The 20,834-nt window shown below is 47.5% G+C and overlaps 2 protein-coding genes across 4 annotated transcripts in view; one reads left to right on the top strand and one right to left on the bottom strand.

Moving 5' to 3' along the window:
• AGO4 (argonaute RISC component 4) overlaps window positions 1-5,812 on the bottom strand; it is a 601,932-nt gene extending 596,120 nt beyond the window's left edge. The window contains exon 1 of one of the 2 annotated variants that reach the window (XM_078681164.1): window positions 5,687-5,812. In XM_078681164.1, coding sequence (XP_078537290.1) covers window positions 5,687-5,771 — 85 coding nt within the window. In that variant the 5' untranslated portion in view covers window positions 5,772-5,812. The remainder of the gene's footprint in view (window positions 1-5,686) is intronic. The other variant, XM_078681162.1, reaches the window with a different exon arrangement.
• Window positions 5,813-6,118: 306 nt separating this feature from the next.
• The window catches only part of CLSPN (claspin), a 449,296-nt gene continuing 434,580 nt past the window's right edge, over window positions 6,119-20,834 (top strand). For both annotated transcript variants that reach the window (XM_078681155.1, XM_078681154.1), the window contains exon 1: window positions 6,119-6,234. In XM_078681155.1, coding sequence (XP_078537281.1) covers window positions 6,187-6,234 — 48 coding nt within the window. In that variant the 5' untranslated portion in view covers window positions 6,119-6,186. The remainder of the gene's footprint in view (window positions 6,235-20,834) is intronic.

Here is a 20,834-nt window from a genome sequence, read left to right as displayed (position 1 = left end):
CTGGATTTTATGCAGCTCGTATGCTTTAGTTAGGCTGGCCAGACCTATGTTTACCTTCAGTCTTGCTAGATCTTCATTCCTTGATATCTAGTCGGTGTGATTTTTTGGCACTTTTTTATTGCCATGTAGTTTATACCTTCTTATGACCAGGACTCTGTAGATGGGTCAAACTCTGCCACGGTCTCCAGGCCGTATTTCTGCCCTGGGTTTGACAACCCCTCAAATATTGTTCTCAATGCCTCCTTAAGGGATCATTTCTGAGCTTTTGTCGTCTTGAACCAAAATTTAACCAGGGTGCTCATGCATTCGTATTTTTGTTGTACAAGGCCAAACTCAAGCCGAATCAGGGCATTTCTTGTGTACTTTGGAAGCCTAAAAAGCCTTTTGTAACACTGGCACTGAACTTTTTCCATCCTCCGTTCCATCTTACCAGGGAATGCCTGTGATGCGTACCCAGCAACCACAAGTTTTGATTTTGTGACTCATGATGAGTTTCGTGGTAGGGCTATATAATTTGCCTTGAAGTTTTCAGAGAGCGTAAATGGTGGCTTTATTTTGGCTTGCGTCTTGGCCTGGTGCAAGGTTGCCTTGCCTTTGTCGTTCAGCCCTGCTTCTAAATATTGATACGCTCTTTCTGTGGCTATGCTGTTACCCAGTCTCCACATGCACCTGTACCCTCACCACTGGTATAGTGCACCCAGCAAGAGGGGTGGCTGATGTATGCCAGGGCAGTGGGTTGTAGGCATGGCATGCACCAAAGCACAGCCTGCAAAGGCAGTGTGTGTGTTTAAAAGTACAGGGCCTCCTAGGGTGGCACATTAAGTGTTGCAGCCCTTAGAAGCCTTCCCTAGCCACAGTGCCCTTGGTACCTGTGGTACCATTTACAAAAGGCTGACCTGTGGCCAGAGAGTACCAATAGGGTTTTGTTCTCAACTCAGTTATAGGGAAATAACATAGGCCCTGGGTACCTGTTTGGTAGGAGCCCAGGGCACACTCAAAGTACATCACCAGTTTAGCAAAAAGTGGGGGTACCATGCAAAAAATTGCACTCTCTTACACTCTTTAGATGGATACTAGGGATAGCACTATCTTCGACATAGATGAAGTGGACCCTGAAAACCTGTATAAAACGATTTCATGCGAGTGTCATAACAAGGGCTTTCGTGTAGAATTTGACTGTTGAGTGGAAGGCGCCCTGGAGATGTTCCCCTCTTTTGCTACTTTGTGTAGCTAGCTCAGGTACCAAGGCCTGAGGCATTCACCAAACCCACAACACTTATATTTCTTCAACAAAAAAAACAATAAGGAGACAATTTTCCTTGATTGCACTAGGATCAATAGTACCCTTGCTACACCATTGGTCAGGTTGCTTCAGAGTTCTGGTTTGCACCATGCTTGGTAATGAATGCTTTTTTGCTTTCCTGTTCTTTTTAGGTATTGCATAAGACAGCACATGCACTTAGGGTTTCCAACCGTCCGTAAATTTCACGGAGAGTCCATAATTTCGGCCGTCTGTCCGTTGTCCGTGAAGGATTCTTTAACAGACACCATTTGTCCGTAATTTTAACCCTAAACCTTTAACGCTTTAACCCTAAAGCCTGCACAGCTTCCATCCACCTCCCTTCTTGACTCCGATGCTGTTGGGGTCGGGTGTAACAGTCTCGATGCTGTACAAAAGCTCAGACACCCAGCAGCATTGGAGAGGCACAGCGGGATGGCAACCCTCACACCTTCAGCCCTTGATGAGCTGTTAAAAGGTGCTTGAAGGTGACAGAGGGAGGGGCTGCAGCTTCAGGAGCAGGGGCATCTATTCAGATGCAATCAGCCCTGAATGCGTCATGTCTCTGCAATTTGTGTGAGACAAAAATGGCCAGACCTGGCAATGCTGGTTTTTTTGTTCACCGATCTGAGCTGTACAGATGTATACAAAAAATAGGAATCAGAAAGAAACATCAAAGTCAAACTTTTCACTCTGCAGCTCAGCCTGGGCTCAGAGTTCGTAGCTCTCTGATCTCATCTGTGCAGGAGCACAGCGCCTCTTCTCAGGGCACCAGCGGAGGGCGTCAGCGCCTCTTCTCAGGGCACCTGCGGGAGGGGTCAGCGCCTCTTCTCAGGGCACCTGCGGGAGGGGTCAGCGCCTCTTCTCAGGGCACCTGCGGGAGGGGTCAGCGCCTCTTCTCAGGGCACCTGCGGGAGGGGTCAGCGCCTCTTCTCAGGGCACCTGCGGGAGGGGTCAGCGCCTCTTCTCAGGGCACCTGCGGGAGGGGTCAGCGCCTCTTCTCAGGGCACCTGCGGGAGGGGTCAGCGCCTCTTCTCAGGGCACCTGCGGGATGGGGTCAACGCCTCTTCTCAGGGTACTAGCGGGGGGTCAGCGCCTCTTCTCAGTGCACCAGAGGGGGGTTCAGTGCCTCTTCTCAGGGCACCAGCAGGGGGTCAGCACCTCTTCTCAGGGCACCAGCAGGGGGTCAGCACCTCTTCTCAGGGCCCCAAACAGCCTCAAACTGGTCTGATTATAGCGAGGCAGCATGTGGTTCTTTTCACAGAGCTTAATTACGGTCATTAAATTGTAAACAAACCTTGATTCTTCAAACATGCAGTCTATAATGTAATAAAATAAAGAAATGGCACAATCGCACCCACACTGATTAACAAAGTATGGAGGACAATCAGTTAAATCAGTTCTCTTGGAATATCTCCTGTAAGTACTGTACATCACAGTGGGGTATGGCACAACTAACATTTTGGAGAGAGAGAGAGAGACTGTTTTCTCGTTGTCTTGTCCAGGATGGGTTGAGGAGCCCTACCCCACCCTGGAGGAGACCAAGATGATACTAGAATACTGCATGCCCACCCCTGTGCCAACCCTGGTGGATCCAGTTCCTCCTCCTGTGATGGCTCCTGCCCCTCCACCCCCCCAGTGATGGCTCCTGTCCCCCCCATGTGGTGTCTCCTGTCCCCCCGCACCTGTGATGGCTCCTGTCTCCCCCCCTGTGGTGGATCCTGTCACCCCCCTGTGGTGGATCCTGTCCCTGTCCTGGAATGGCTCCTGCAGCGAGGAATATCCAGGAACAGATTTTTATTTCTTGACGGGCCTCTTCTCAAAAAGGATCAGCTCAAAATGAATATAAAAAGGTGGGCGAGTGAGTAAGTGAAGGGATGGGTGGATGGCTGGATGAATTAGTGAAAGGGTGAATGGATGAATTAAAGATTGAATAGATGGATAAGGAGAGAGGATGGATTGATGAGCGAGTGGAAGGATGGAAGAGAGAAAAGGTAAATAGCTGGATGTATGGGTTGAAGAGTAGCTGGGTGGATGGATGAGTGAAAGGATGGATGAGTGAAAAGGTGGATGATGAGCGAGTGGGTGGATGAGTGAAATGAGTTGAGAATTGTTAAGTGCAAGGGTGAATGCATAAACGGATGAGTGAAAGGGTGGATGTAAGGATGGATGAGTGAGTGAAAGGGAGGGTAGATGGACAAAAGGATGAATAGATGAGTGAAGAGGATAAATGGATGAGAGAAAGAATGGATGAGTGAATGGATGGGTAGAAGAATGGATGGATGAGTGTACAGATGGATAGGGTGAAAGAGTGGATGGATAATGGATGGATGAGTGAAAGGATGAATGAGTGAAATGATAGATGGAAGGATACATGATGGATAGGTTTGCAAATGGTTGAATATGTTTGAATATGGCTGGGCTTACTTATATACTATTGCGTGACCTCTGATGTGTCTGTAAAACGTATCCAATTGTCCTTAAGTTTTGTCCTGAATTTTCACCTCCTGTCCTAAATTTGTGTCCTGAATTTTGACCCTTTGTCCTGAATTTTTACACTCACCGTTCTGAATTTACACCAATGTCAGTTGGTCACCCTACATGCACTGTTGCTTGTGAGGCATTTTGGTTACTCACAGTAGGCTTATATCTCAATTACTTACCACTGGTTGGCTTCATAGTCACTCATTTCCTTGGTCAGTTCGCACCTGCTTCACTTCCTCTTCATGTGCTGTCCCTGCCCTGGAGCATTGGTCATGTACTGCTTCCCTGCCCCAGTGTGTCTATTTCCACTGCTCATCCTACGTCAGATGTACTTTTGTTTTTGTAGTTGCAGCCGTGCATGTGTTTGCAGGCTGTCTTTGTTGATGCTTCTTGTCCAATAGCTATGTCGTTGCTTGCCCAGTCGTTGCTTTGCCCACCCATCCTTACCACGTGACTGCTTGCCCAGTCATTGCTGTGCTCTGCCCCTCCTGCATTGTTGCTTTGCCCGTCCCCCACTCCTGCATTGCTGCATTCCCATTTCACCCCCTCCTGCATGGTTGCATTGCCCTAGCCCCCCACTGCTTTGTCCAATCCCACTCCACTTATCCATTCTGCCTTGTTGTTGTCTCTCCAATCCTCCATTATTGCTTACCCCCACCCCCTCCCATTCCGCCAGAAAAAAACTACTAAGATGCGGTAGCACTTTTTTTCTCAACTTTCAGCCATGCTGCTGTACAACATGGCTAAAAGACTTTTACAAAGCCAATACCTCTTAGTAAGCGAGACCTATTGGCTTTGCCAATGCTCGTTATATATGGGCTACAAATACCAAAGCATTGTAAGTCGGACAAATGGTCTTCTCCTCTCGATCGGAGGGTAGACATCCATACCGCATGAATGGCGGGGAGGAAAGAGCGAGGTCTTGATTTAAGGCGATAGCATAATTCTGTCATATCTTGACCTTTCTTGCAGGTGGGGTGGGGGGGGGGGGGGGGTGACGGCGCTGGGATATAAGATTGGAGAAGCCGCAATTAACTAAGATCATTTGAACTATGAGGGGAAAAATGCCAAAATGATAGTGGCGTGGCTTCCATTTATGCAGCAGGTGCAGGGGGGCGGGGCCTCGAGGCGCCCACTGAGTAACAATTATTGTTGTAGTCTATAGTTTAAGCAGCCCAGCCCCTTTCCTTGCTTGCACTGGGGCGGACACGGAAAACAAGCCACCATTTTCCTATGTCTCGTTAGGATGGAGGAGTGCGTGTCACAAAGTTCAGTGGGTCCGGTGCGCCTTTGCAAGCCCCAAGAACACTGTAGTTTAAAGAAAACTACTTCGTTTAGGGGGAGCGGCAAATTATAATAGTAAAAGTCAAGTTTTTTAACACTACTTTGTGCTGGCAGCTGATAAGTTTCCGGGTGTTCAGTGTTCGGCTGATAAATACATCCAAGTTAAAAGAACACATTTTCAAAGGACATCCAAGTGCACAAAAATCCACCGCACCAATCAAGTTCGATGTGAAATTCATGCATACAAGTGAAGCACAGAACTGCCTAATTCTAGTTCGGAATTTAGTGCAAACAAAAAAAAATTGATTTTGTGAGTTGATAAAATAGCTTTACAGTTTCCAAACATTAAAGCATAAACATTAAAACCCGCGGCCCGTATCTAGGGTCCTTTGACATAAATGGCATTGCACACTTCGCGGCGTCTCATAATACGATTAATAATACATATATACTTTAATGGTGACACTTTACAAATTCAGAAAGTTTTCAAGCTTCTTAACTGGCATGTAGTGTTCAAGTACGACCACCAGGGGTGGAAACAACTGAAGGCCAAGCTGGAGAACATAAACTTTTATTTTATATATCCGTTTGCTCCTGGCATGTTTGGAGTATCCAACCCCCTCCCGGTGCTCGACTAACCTGGACTCTGAGAGTTCAAGGCACATCCGTTGGTGGCCAGGGCCTCCGAGGCGGTCTCCGTCTCTGCAATGGTTTCAGCACCCATCTTGTCTCCCAGAACTCCACACGCTGTCTGCGCTCCCCACCTCGCCTCCATAAGTAAATGTGGTCCTCGCCCTGCTGTCCACTGATTGCAGCTAATTGGACACACCAGGGTCTGATTGCCACATCCTGGGTTCCCAAGGCCTTGTTGACAGGGAGGCCGAGGGGCCTTCTTTTTTGCAAGGGACCACTGTTCTAGTAAATATTATCCGGGTTGGGTCTTTGGTGATAACCAACATTATTGTCTTGGGCCGTTTGTTAGTTTCCTTCGGTTTTTAGAGACTTTCCCAACCGTTGCTGGGCCTAATTGGTGGGATCCATTCAGAGGCCTCGTCAATTTTCCACCAATCCCGGACACCAAAGGGTGTGGCAGGAAATAGGCCCTCTTACACGTGGGCTTGCCCCTACACCGAGGCAGAATGGGCCCGGCAAATCGGCGAGTTAACTTCTCATCCGTGGACCAAAAGGTAATACCTGCTTTTCTTGATCCTCTGGTAAGCAACTTTACGGACCCCCTCCTTCGGCCTCTTTTTTTTGTGCTGATAGCTGGTGGTGGGGGCAGACCACTAACTCCAGTGAATGCCAGGGGGTCAGACTGGAGTCTAAAGTTGGGGTGCCTGAGACCATCCATGCTATGTAAGTTTTGTGGCGTTCAGAGGTTGCAGGGACATGGGCACTTTAAGTGGGTTCTAGCAGGCATAATCCAATTGGATGAGAGGGCATGGATATCAACGTGTACTTAAACCCTCGTTTTATAGATGGACCCACGAGATCCTTCCCTGGGCTTTCAGTCAACAAACTAATGTATTCTGGGAACTGTAGTTCTCATTTAGTTCGACTTCGAATGGTCTAATACGCCTGAAGTCAGTAAATTGTCAAAGGGAAGTTCGGATCTCTTCACTGTTTAGTGGTATCCGGGTGTCATGGCGGAATTCGTTACTTTAGTTTATGGACCATGAATTTAAAGCCCAGGGAGGGACATTTTATCTTTTTTTCCAAGATATGGCTACTATTCCTGCCCTATTAGGCAACATAACCTTCCGTTCTTGTACTTAAAGTGTTTGTGTTCTACAAGGAGTGAAAGATCACAAGTGTGACCATTTAAAGGTCTGTGAGCAAAAAGGCAGGACCGGCTGGACAACGTATAGGACAGACACTTTGACCAAGTTGGCAAAACACCACATTTACCTTTTTAGACTTCTCTATACACATCATTGTTGTAGGGTGTTGTAATCGAATTGATACAAAGGAAGACTACGACACCCAGAATTAATTAATCCATCCAAGGACTCGGAATATTAATGCTGCCTTTATTTTTCATCAACGCTTTGAAGTTATTTCGTGTGTGACGCCGTTCGCGCACACAACGAAAATTCCAAATTCCCAACTGAAAATTCGTGCCAGCAAAATTGGTTTTACTGTTGATTGAAAAACTCTTCTTTAAGGAGATCCGTGACCCCGTGCGGGCTTGCTGGACCAGGGCTACATCTCTTCAGATATATTCCTTTGTCCTATGCTAGGTGCAAGTCGCAAATGTATTGCGTGGATTGCATCCTGGCACTTGGAGGTTTGTTTTCCCCTTTACAAGACTACAAGTACCACAATGCTAAAGGTAAAACTGGTCTACTAGAGCTACTTTCCGCTGTCATGGTTCACCAAGAAATCTCTGACCCAGATAGGGTGAACGCTAGTTGGTCGAGCTTCACTGTGAATATGCATTTTGTAGTTCCAAGCAGACGCAGTTTCCGTAATCACCAGACAAATGTCCTCACAGTGTGAGATGATATTAGCTGCGCTGTAAATCTTCTGGAATGATGTTTGCCGGTAAGTAATAGGGCAATATATTCCCCAGCTCCTTGAAGTCGGCCGCCTTGGCCGTTCGCCACATCCTCTCCCATAATGCACCGTGTTTGAATTCGCAGCCCCCGAGGTGGATGCCAGTTTGGCATTTCGCTGTTCCTTATTATTGCAGGGGCTATGGGTGTGGGAGCTGGAGGAGAAGTTTAGCTGATGGCACATGTCACCAGGGCAGCTTCTCTATCGTCCTGGGGTTTAATTGAATACATCGGAGCATTCTGGGAGTTGTAGTGTTGGCTAGGTTTAATGTGACAGATAATCTCGACTCCAGTAAATTATGTTTTGTAAAAGGAGACCATAGGGCTGGAACGTTGTGTCCTGGTGACACAGAGGCCTTTTGCAATGCTATTCCCAGATTAAATAAACGTGATAGGTAGCCAAAGAGCTCTGGGAGGGCACAGGAAGGGCAAACTAGAGTATCCACATTTTCAGAAAAAACTGTGGCATAGTTAGGAAATATAAACCGAAGGTCTCTGTTGCGTTTCTTTCCGTTACATTTCTTTATTTAATGTTTGTAGTTATCCCGTTTTCCAGTCACAAGACGCACGCAAATTAAGTATGTGTACAATGTTGTGTGTGTTAAATGCGTTTGTGTAGTGCATTCCCACCATTTGTATGGTACTGTACTGCAACATTTATATAGCACGTACTAGCCTAGCCCTATGTGGGGCACTGAAGTTGATTTAAAAAATACACATTTTTAGATGCCCTGGACTAAGTAGGGGTGGAAGTAGGGGTACTGCAGCACCCCCACAAAATAATCTTGCTGCAGTTCAGAAGGTGAACAAGCAATAAAGAGATGCCTTTATATGTTGTCTATCTTGTTAAATTCGCTGTGCATTCAAAGACAGAGGTCAAATAGGCTGTCTTCTGACAAATTGCTGCTTATTGGAAGCCTGAGTGACTCGCATTTATTGATCTAGCTGACAATCCTGCTGGGGTTCAGGAAAGGGATGAAAATACTGTAGCATGTCAGTTGTTTTCTAACACACAATATTTCAATATCAGTTAATGAGCTATACACATATTTCAAATTATATCACAAATTTGGAAAGCACAAATGCACTTTTTTGTAATTCCGAAGTGTGATGGAAATAAAGGTTTTAGCAGGATCAAGACACTTTACTTGGTGATTTGCAAATTATTAAATTTGCTGAAACCGATAGTTGTACCTTTTTTCAAATGTAGTTGTCATTTCAACAGAAAATATACTCTCTGTAAATAACAGTGCGCTACCTCACCAGCGCTCCAAAATGCACTACCAGCTTCATACCACACTCAAAACACTCTCCTGCTGAACGGGCATGCACATTTGCCACACTCTTTTTTTTGTGTAGGACACTCAGATTTTTCAAAGTTTCTATGCTTTCAGCGTTATTAGTAGCATCCCCATTCTAAAAATTGTTCTAGCACCACTGCCTGAACCAATGTGGTATACATTAGGACAGATAATACTGGGCACCTCTTACTTGTACCTAGCTTGACTATTAGGCCGTGTGTACTACTGTACAATGTCATATTTTTTATTTCTTCGAGGCAGCAAGGGATGTGTGGCCAGAAGGATGCTGCCTTTGCGTTTTGTTATTGTGGGAAACATTTCCGTGTCATGCATGATGACCACAGAGGGGCTGGAATCATGTTATTTAACACAGCCAATAGCAATGTGGTAGAGAAGAGGGGTGTTAGAGAGAGTTTTCAATACACTAGCCGCTTTGAATTGTTGTGTAGCTCTTTTTGTGATATTTTTTATGATTTATAGACACTCTTACCTAGTTGCAGTATTGAGTTCTCCATTCTGAGATATTTTGTTTAGAAGTGTATGGTACTGAGCCAACATAGGTTGGAGAAAGAAATTATGTCGTTATTTGCAAACATGGACTTTGTTACCATCATCTCATATGCAAGTGTCATTGTGATATGTCAAGAAGCGGTCATAGGATGTAGCTGGTTGTGACCTTCAGAGGTGGACTACATTAAAGCCCTCTGATTGGCCAGCAGTATGTGACGGATATCCTTCACTTATTCCATGCATGTTTACTTGCTGATGACTGGTTACACTACTGAGTGGTGACACCGCACTTCCCTCGGTGCCACTCTTGTTTGAGATCTAGTCTACTCTTCCCAGAGACACGCCACCAATGGTCTCGCCTAAGTATTGTACAACTGTCCGATACACTACTGTCCCAAATCTGTTTGAAATCTGTGCGCCTATTGCAGTTCTGCGATTCCCATTGACTGAATCAAAGTGGTCTGTTGATGTTGAATTGTATTTGCCCACTAGATGCAGGCATGTATCAATGTGAAAAATTATGGGGATTAATGAATTTGTTGAAATGCCCTGCAACTCTGTTCTGTTGGAATGGACGGTTGTCCGTTGCTCAGCTTCGTATATGCATGACAGGCAGATTTGGAATTTTGGCCATACTAATTAAAATAAATGTGTTCCATTTATATGTTACCTGATTGATTTTTCTGTTTGGATTTAAAACCATGTTTGTTCCTATATGCCTTCAGACACAATTATCCACACCGATAAGGTGTCCATTGACAATGTCATTCACTGTTGCTAAAATAGGTTACTTTTGAATGAAGTATAGTAACAACCCATCATTTGCATATTTATTACTTCAATGTAAAGGTCAGATCCCCTGGGATGACTGTAGTACAAAATCACTGATTAGAAAAATCACTGCGTGAAAACAAATCGAAATATGAAAAAATCATTGTTTTATGAATTGAAGGCTTCATGTTACAGTCCCTTTACAGAGGAAAGCAACTAGAGCAATATCCACAAGGTCTTTTCAATGTAATATTAATTTTCTAATGTGAAATATTTGAGAAGTAAGAAACAACATGAATTGTAATGTTACAAAATGTTGTATTTTTGTTTGGGAGAGGGGAATACATATAATATAAAAGGATTAATGATTCTAACTTATTTTGCAAGAATTATTTGATTCCTCATTTGAATTATGATTCAAAGAGGTTTGCTCTGGATTTTGTTGTTAAAAAAAATTATATAATGCTTTTATGTATAGGATTTGTACTTGATACTTGTATGTGTTTATATGTTCCCAGGTGTAAAGAGTGTCCCCATAGTACAACTTGCTGATGACTAGGGTGTGAGTGATAGTATTTTTTGTGTTGCTTGGGAGCCATTTGAAGATATTCCCTAAAATCTTCAGGGTGTGGAAGCAGGATGCAGTGACAGCTTTGACTTGTCAAGTGATGTCCAGTTTGCTGTGGATGATTATTCTGAGGTTCCTGGCATGTATTATTGGTGTGGGTCTGAGTTTGGCCGGCCACCAGTTGGAATCACATGGTGAGGTGTTCTTGCTGTAGATCGCTACCTCTGCCTTGCCCATGTTGAGCTTGAGACAGTTGGCTATCTGTAGACGCTGAACTTGTTTCTTGTGCTGGGGGTCTTGTCCGAGAGGGAGAGTATGAGTTGCATGTTGTCTGCATAGGAGAGGATGTTGATGTCATGTGCACGGATTAATTGGCCAGAGGGATCATGTATGTGTTGAATAGGGTGGGGCGGAGCGATGAATCTTGAGGGACTCCGCAGATGAGTTCGTGGGCTGCCAAGTTGTATGGTGCCAGGCTGAAAGCTTGTGTTCCATTGTTAAGAAGGAGCTGATCCAGCAGAGAGCAGGTTCTTGGATACCAATCCCGTGCAGGGGCATGACGAGGATGGGATGTGAGACCATGCCAAATGCTGCAGAAAGTTCTGAAAGAATGATGGTTGCTGTGTCTCCTCTGTCAAGGATCATGCAGATATCATCTCATGTGGCAATGAATGCTGTTGGGCCTGAATCCAGACTACGTGGCATTGAGGAGCTTGAGTTGGGTCTGTAGTTGGAAGGTGTGGCTGGGTCAGCAGATGGTTTCTTGAGCAGGGGCGTGATGTTGGCATGTTTCCAGATATCCGGGAAGAGTATGATTCGATGGAGGCATTGAGTATGGTTGTTAGTGCTTCACCGATTGGTAGGGGTCCCTTGGTGCAAATCACATCAACGCTGGTCGTGGTAGATTCTTAGGTCTGATTTGAAGATATCTGTATCTGCAGTGTCTTGACTAGTTGTGTGGATGCTATGCTGCCTGATCACATGTTGAACCGGCATGTCCTGTTTAATTACTAAACAATTTTCGAGCAAGAATAAAGAACTCTGAAAAGCACAGAGCCTATGGAACCCCCACCACAAAAACGCAGCTGAGTCTCACTTGTGATAACTCTTTTCAAGAGGACTGTAATCTATGTTCTTATTCAAAAGGGAACATGATATTCCTTTCATTGGGCCAACAGGGGGGTGCAGCACAGACCAGCTTGTTAGTGTGAAAAAGGCCGCTTTATTGAAGACTGGTGCACCTTACAAAACAAATCCTTTGGCCTGTGCTGTACAAAACGAAACCTCACTAAATATTTTCCGCCTACCTTTACCCCCACCCCCCCTCTAAAGTTTCCCCTTTGCAACCATTTAAAAACCCCAAAACTTGCAACTTCTTAACCTTTCGTAACCTAGTTATCTATGTACCCTTCTTATGCTACTTGCCCTTCCTGGGTGCTCCCAGAGTGACCTTTCCCAACCCATAAACTGTAACTGTAAACAGACCTACCAACTATTACCCAGGAAAAAGAGCCACTCAGAAAATTCTGTCCCCCAGACTTTTCTGATCTCCCCCTCCCCCCCCCAACTAGGGACCCTGTCGCCACAGATATCTACGGTTGTCCAACGCCCTGTCTAAAACCTCTTTGATCTGAATAATGTACAACTCCATTCCGCACCGGGACAAATGCAACCCATCCTCTCTAAAAAAGTGAACTGCTGCATATCGCAGCTCCAGATGCTCCATTCTCCCAATACCTTCCCTGTCACAAAAACAAACGCATGTCCCGGTTGACCTTCCTCCTTGCTTTATCTACCGTGGTTGGCTGCTTCGCTCCCCTCCACTGTCTCCTGGGAATAAACTCTGACCAAACCACGTAACAACCTGACCACTGCTGTTTGATCTCTAAGAGGTCCCTCTTCATCTGTTTAACAGGGTCAGACCTTTACACTGCACCAGGAGTGGATAAGCAAAACATCCTGGTAAATCCCACCTCTGATCGCCCCATTCAAAACTGGGAACAACTCATGCCATCTCATACCCCCTTTACCCCGCCAATGACACCGAAACAACTGCACGGCCAAGCCCAGATTCAAACCGTTTCCTTTCCCATACTCCTAACGTTCAGCCCTTTTTACAAAAAAATGTCTTACGATGAATATGGACAATTCCGCCGCAGCAGGCCCCGCCACCACACCTGCAAAGACACATATGAGGAAGGAAATAAACATCATACATCCCTCACCCCAGAGCCCCTCAATCGGATGTATGTTGTAAAGCAATCCGACTTCCAATGCCCCAACCGCATAAGGTCGTCCCTCCCCAATCCCTTTTTGGCTGCGTCCGTGGCCGCACCGATGCGGAAGGAATGAGTCCCATATTGCCCGGGATCCTCCCCCAATCTCTGGAGGGCTCGCCCCAAAGCAGCTGAGACGCTGATGCTCTGCAGCCCCCTGTACGCTGAAATATCTCCCTGTCTACCCGCTCCAACTCCCTGGCCAACTTCTCCCCCCAGGCCGCGGGGCACACTGCCTTGTCCACCACCGGTCCCTTGACCACCCATGTCGCCATATCCCACTGGTCTGTCTTAGAACGCTTGAGCTGTACAACCACCTGATCGCCCCGCAATTCAACCTCCCCCTACCACACTCCCCTCGTCCCCCTCTCAACCAACAATTCCGAAACCCGAAAGGCCCCGAAGTACATCCAGGACATTAACGTGGAAAACAAAACCACCTCTTACGTATTACGGCATACCAGGGTCAAAAGCCGAATCAAGCCGGCCAGAATGCAGACTGATATGGGGCTCCTCCGCTGTGGTCTGCTACCCCTCTCCTTTGCCCAGCCTTCCAGCAGTCGAGTACCCAACTCCCCAGCCGAATGAGCATACCCCCACCACAGTTTCCCCATGAAAGCTATAGCCGACAATTTGCCCGCTATCGTCACTCTGGACAGACCCTTGTCAATCATGAACAAAATTAATTGGACTACCTGCTCCTCCCGCACCCAGTGCTGCCCACGCCACGTCGCGCCACTGTCAAGGAATTCTCGCAATGCCTGTACGTACGCTTTTCAAGTGGATGGGGTCAGTGACCCTCTTACCAACTGAACGACCCTCTGTCTCCTACCGACCACATCCCCGCTGGAACCGGCGTCCTGACTTTGTCCGCCTCCGTGGCTAGCCCATGGAACCTCTGCCACTGTGAATGAGACAAAGCGTCCGCAATGTCATTGTCCACTCCAGGCACATATCTGACTTGAAACAGAATATCATGTTTCTAAACATTGCAGCACAAAAACCCTCAACAACTTGAGCGTCCCTGACTGATTGCCTGTTCACCACCTGCACAACTGACATATTGTCCACCTTAAAGATCACCTTCCTGTGCACCACATCCCAAGCCCAAACTGTCACGGCCACCACCAGCGAAAGAGCTCCAGAAACGCAATGCTCCCCCTCCCCCCGTTTTTCCAATGTGGCGGCCATTCTTCTGCGCACCACCGCCCCTGTCAGTAGAGGCCAAAACCTCCTGCCCCCGCCGTGTCTGAGGAGATGGTAACATCCCATTCCCACCCCACAGGAAGTGCCATTGGAATGCTGTTAAAGTGTTCCACAAAGGTCCGCCACATGCGCAGGTCTTCCTTAGTGCCAGCCGACAGACGCATATGGTGGTGGGGGAGGGTCAAACCAGCCAGAAATAAACCCAACCATCTGCAAAACGTGCGCCCCGCTCGCACCACCCTGCACATGAAATTCAGGTGTCCCAACAGGACCTGTACCTCTCTGACTGTCACCTTGTTTTTGGCCAGCCAGCTGTCGATCAACAACAGCATATGCACTTTTTTTGTCCCCCGGCACACAGGCTTCCATCGTCCCTGAATCTAGTTCAATGCCAAGAAATGACAACACTGTACTGGGACCCTATGTCTTCTCTAGTTCAGTGGCATCCCAGGTAGCTCATGAGCTCTTCAAAATTAGCTAGCTGCTGCTGACAGTCCGCAGAACCGGGCAATACCACCAGAAAAAAGTAATCCAGGTAGTATGTCACCGTCTCTTTGCCGGTGCGCCATGAAAACGCCCACTGTAAGAATGTGCTGAAGAACTCAAACAAGGCACACAATATGGAATTGCCCATGGACAGTGCTTTGTCTATGAAAATAGACCTGTCAAACTGAATCCCCAACAACTGGTAATCATCAGGATGCACTGGGAGCAGCTGAATTGCCGACTTTATGTTGCATTTTGACATGAGGGTGCCCGTCCCTACCGTCGTGACCAACTGCCTCGCCACATCCACTGATGAGTACAACTCGGTTGCTATGAAATCATTAATCAGCGCCCCTTCCGGCCATGACGGGTGTTGAATCAACCTGTATTGTCCCGGTTCCTTCTTCGGCACCACTCCAATTGGTGAGATGATCAGGTTCCGAATGGGGCTACTCCTGAAAGGACCCAGCCATGCGCCCTTCCCAGACCTCTTTCAACAGTTTGACCCACACCACCATACCGTGCGACTTTGCGGAATTCAGATTCTCCGCCCACCTGGCCGCCCTCGGATCCTCATAGCCCAGCCAGAACCCTTCTTGAAAACCCTGTTGCAACAGTGCTGTGTCCTTGGTCCGTGGATAGGACACCAACAATTCCTGTTTAATGGGAGTATGAGCCTTTGCCCAAAGTCCCCCCCCCCCCCCCTGTCAGCTGTTGCCCAGCCTGGTTAGACATCTGCCCCTGTCCCCCAGCATTGCACCACGGGGTGTTTTCCTGCACACTTCAAACATTTGTGCCGAAACTTGCAATATTGCCTGGTGCACGTGCCTTTGTTAAAATCCCAGCATGCTCGAGGGGCGAGAGGGAGACCGCTTACTGTATATATTGTTTTGCCGAACTTGGCCCTCCCCTGTGGTCTGCTGGTACAAGTCCGAGTCTATCTCACCCCCCCCACCAGCCCCATATTGTCTCCGGGTCTCAAGCCAACTGGGCCCGAAACTCATCGTAATGCGACCATGCATACCCGCCGTATGTGACCTGCGCTCGCCTGACCACGTCCATGTACTTGAACAATGCCACGGATCTCTCGGGGGTACTTCTCGCAGTACACATAAAAATCAGAAAAGCTGCCGACCAATTTTCAATGGTCATGGGCACCCTCGGTCTCTTAGCCAGCTCTATCTCCTCCTCTTTGAACTCTTCCTTTGCTGTAAGCTCTCTATGTAACAGCCTCAGCATGTCGACGTATCCGCCCTTCCCGCCGACACCCCAAACCCCGAGTCACCGACTATCCGCCACCAACCCTCACCCGATGTACCTGCAGTGACCCCCGGGACCACGACCCCCCCCCCCCACACACCGAGGCGCCCCATGCCATCACCCCTGGGAAACCAAGGTCCTCCCCCTCCGCATCGCTCCACTCCAACGCGTCCACCGTCCCAAACCCGGCTGACCTGTGCCAGGCATCCGTGGTCCCCAACGCCCTCCGCACCCCTCCCCACCCCCACCCATCCCGCTCCGTCCAGCTATTCCTGAGCCCCTCCGTTGCCCTCTCCAACCATCCCCCTATCTCAAGGGACGGCATTGGTCCCCATCGAGGGCCCCATTCGCTGCCGATTCCCATGCCCCGGGGACACCTCTCCGCCCCCGCCCTGTTACCTGCCCCTCTGCCGGGCCCCCGCCTGGTGTCTGCCGGCTGTGACTCCGCCCCACCACCCATCCAGGCACCCCCCCACACCTCCACGTTCCTAATGCCTCCCTGCCCCGCCCGTATCCCCACTCCTGATTCCCCTGAGCACCCACTCCCCTCTCCACCCCCCCTTGCAGGGTCCTCCTCCCCACTACTGTCAATCGAGAGGGGAGGTCCTGCCGCTGCCTACTTCAATGGGGGACGCCGCCCCGACCTATCCCCAGCTGTTGCTGCACCAGTGCCCCCCCCAGCCCCAGCCTTGAACCTCAACGCGAGCCGCGTCTTCATTGCCCGCCTACTGCCAGATGTCGCCAATTTGGCATTGCGGCCATGCTCCCCTGTCACACTCACATGCACGTCCGCTGTAGCAGTGTGGCCGCGCCCTCCTGCCTCCCTTGAAGGCGCAGCCGCCGTAGCAGTGCGGCCACGTCCTCCTGTCTCAGTGTAAGGCGCGGCCTTGCCCCCCTCCACATCCGATCGACGCTTATGGGTCCGCGGCGGCGAGCAAGTCAATACCGCCGCCGCAACACTGCTCGCAGCCCGCTTGGGGGTCTCACCTCGGTCACGGGCCGCAGCATGTCCATGTGGACCACTTCCGCCAAGAGGCGAAGTGCCACCGACACACGTAGGTCCTCCTCCGGCACAGACAACATCGCTGAATCACCCCACGGCGCGCTGCTGACAATCGGCGCCACGTAAAAACTCTGCAAACCAGGTACAGAAACACAAAAGCGACCACAAAATCGCTCCCCTGCCCTACCCAGCCGGCTGCCGTGTCACTACGGCCGAAATGGTGGCTAGTGACTCAAAATGGCCGGCTAAATAGCCCCCAGCCCAAACCTAGCCCAAGTGAAGCCCAACAAGCCTAATTGGGCTCTGGCTACACCCCCGGCCCAAAATCCCCCGGGAGGGGCAGGCCTCCCGAAGGTCGGCCCTCCCCCTAAGCCCTATTTGGCATCCTGCTGCAGCAAAAAATTTGAACAACGCACAGCAGGCAAATTTAATTCTACCGTTTCAACGTCGCTCAAATTTTCAATAACCACCTAACAGCCATGACTTTCCTTATGAAAACCATTACGATTTGTGGTATCAGATGGTATGCTACATTTGTAATGCCATGTACTACCTTTTATATGGCAAAGTAGCTCTTTCGAAATCTGCATGCCCTTACATTTCTGAGGTATTGAACCAAAGTCAAAGTGGTCTGTTGACATTTGGTTGTGGTTTATATTATTTAGAAGCAAGTCATATTGGGTTGTAGTCAATGTGATGACGTTCTTTGGCTATGACATTCTGTCATTAGTCTGTTCCATTTGGAGACACTCGCCCATCTCTCTCTCTTCTCTCATGACGCTGACACCTTTGGTCGCTCATTATTGGTTCCCTTCACAGAAATTGCTTCAACTAAAAACCGTGTTAGAAAAATGTTGGGCTTCTTTTAATCCATGGGTTAATGTATGCTATGTGAAGGAAAGGGCGCAGGAGGATTCAAAACTCCCCATTTTAGAAGCTCTTAAAATACGTAAAAGAGTAAATTTCTACTATCTCCAACCATAATTCTCAGCGTTGTGAAAAGAGAATTGGATGAATAAGAGTGCTTTAACTACTATATTGGAAAACAGAAGAGCTATGTGAATGACTCCAGAAAGATTCGAACTAGCAACAGAAATGTTATATAAAAAAATTATATTTGACATTATTAGATAGTTTTGCCTGGCGAATGTAACTTTGACAGTAGTTAACAATAAAAGTTAGATTGCAGTGGAATCTTTGGATTGGGTATAGATAGCCTTTATTTCAGTTAGTTAAAACCATAAAAGGTTTCTACAATACAATGGAAAACATAACATAAAAAAATAAAGCTCCGCACTAAAGTAAGCTGAATAAAGTGCAAATGTGCCAACAGTAATTATAAGAAAAGATCCCAGAATGTTATACAGCTCAACAGCTACAAATAGTACATGTGAGAGGTTGGGCTGGCATATGATGTCCACCATTCTAGTGGGTACCTTGCACTAGTCCAAACGACCCTTATTGATGGTGTTGTGTGGCGTTTAGAGCTCCGAGTGAATTTTCCCGATTCATGCCCTTATATGGGTACAATTCACATTGCCCTTATTTAGGCATAGCCCATGCTACCCAAATACAGGCTTGGCTACTTCCACCCGTACCAAACGTCTCAACGATTTCTTGGAAAATCAGTTTAAGCAGTTAGGGAACTTCCCCTTGCTTAAATATTGATTTGACCAAGAACTCAGTTACTTTACAAAGAACAACTAGTCCCTAGGGGTTCTTTCCTGACGTTCATATGCCCGACTTTACGTCAAATTGTGGCATTCCTAAACACCTTCAAGATATAAATATACCTTCACTTGCTATAGCAAACTACGGTGGTTCGGAGAAGTTCGACTATCTACTTGCCCGACGCAGCTCGCTTCAGCAAGTGCCGAAGGAAGCTGACTCTCCAGCTCACTCACTGATCAGGAAGCTTCCCTTCTCCTGCCGAGAATCCAGCTCCAGTGTTTCCAAGCTCCCTTTGTGGGGTGTTGGGAAATCGAGCCCAGAGACAGAGATACCAGACCTCCTTCATTCTAACCAAGGTATGGAGCTGATTAGAACCTAGAGAAACCTTTGGTAGATTCTTAGCAAAGAAAACTGAAAACATATGCTACACAATACTTACTTCTTCCCTCGTACTAGACTTAAGTTAGGTACATTGGGGTAGGCGTATTTTAGAAGCACCAGTTGAGTATTTTAGCCTGTGTATTTATGTATGTATTTTTATATGGCTTAGAAACCATACAATGCTCTTACAGTATTATTTTATAATACTATTCTCGCTGTACGCATTATACTTTGCAGTCTGCATAACGATTGTAGCAGTTCACTTCTCTTGTATGAGAAAGAAGACTGTTCAAGAAACCTTTTTATTGAAAACGCCTGTCGCTCTATTTCTCTGCAACTCTGTAGAAACGAAGCATGCACGATTGACTAAGTGAAATACTTTCCGCGACTCTGAGAGATATATTCTTATTCTTGGGAAACAAAGTTGTCATGTTTATGCGGTTGTCGGAAACTAATCCCTTCTTGTGAATTCGAGAAAGTTTCTAGTGACTTCTGCGTTGGCTGGCACTCACTATTAAGTTTAGTATATTCGATAAAAACCTAGTCGACCTAAGTCCTACGTCAAATCTATAGGATATATTATTCCAATGCACAGAGCCTATTGGGAATATTGGAACTACACTACAATGGTAGGTTGTAAAGTCAACCTTCTAGAAAGCTATCCTAATGGTAGCTGTGGAGAGAAGCCTTCAGACTGAGACTTAGAGGTGAGTTAAGCAAGTTGATTTACAAGTAATAATCTCTTGACTTATCAAATGAAAGCACACCGCACAAGGTATATATCAAATATATATGTATGTAATCTAAACACAACCCCTCTGGTCTCTTTATGAGGTCAGAGGTAAAAGTACAATACAAGGAACTTAATTAGCATACGATAAGTTGCACAGTACACGTTCTGCCCTAGGGGCCTCACAACCATATACTAAAATAGTGGTATAAGAACCACGTGAAGGTTAGAAAGCAGACCTAGGGCCTGTAGAACCACTGGGGCTACCTGGAACCACCCAAGATTAGGATGCAGGGGGCCCACGGGGAACGCGTGAAGTGTCTAAACACAGCCGCGGATCACCATTGACTTTGCAAGGAGAACGAACAAGTTACAATTTAAAAGATTAAGGACACTTAGAGGTGCGCTACGATGGAACCCTTTTAGACTTAGACACTTCGAGAGTCAAGACCCTTGGGACTACTGGAGTACTTGAGTTACCTCACCCATGGAGGCCGGGTGCATAGGTGTCTTTTGGTGAAGGGTTTCGTCGACGATTCCAATGGAGAGCTGCGAAGAAATGCTGCAGGCGACCAGAGGAAAAGTGTCCGGGAGGATCCAAGGGTGGATCGGAGATCTGAAGAACCTGAAAGCAGAGGGGACAGAGTCTGGGTCACTAGCCAGTGACCAGAATGGCGAGGAGAGGATGCCAGCCAATGCCACGTGTTTTCAAGTGAAAATGGTGAAGCTTGACTCTTCAGCCACGAGAACCAGAAGGCATCAACGACAACCAGGAGCTGGATTCGAACTGTTCCACAAAGGTTCTCGAGTGATGCAGCGTCAGAATTGGGATTGGACCCAACAAGCCTTGGCAACAGCAATCCACGCAAGATGACAAGATTGGCTTCAGTTCAGACCAGCAAGGTCTGGGGGACTCCTCCTTTGGAGAGGAGTGAGAGCACGTCTGGGGCAACCAGAAAAGCTCAAGAAACAAGTGATTGTCCTTCATGGGGGCTCACTAGCCAACGGACTAGGAACTGCAAAGGAGCCTCAAGCGGAAATGCACAAAGCGGGCCCACGGGACACTCGC

The sequence above is a fragment of the Lissotriton helveticus genome, chromosome 3_1 (assembly GCF_964261635.1).
Source record: "Lissotriton helveticus chromosome 3_1, aLisHel1.1, whole genome shotgun sequence".
NCBI lineage: Eukaryota > Metazoa > Chordata > Amphibia > Caudata > Salamandridae > Lissotriton > Lissotriton helveticus.
The sequence above is the reverse complement of the archived record's forward strand: the minus strand, read 5'-3'. Positions and strand labels throughout refer to the sequence as shown.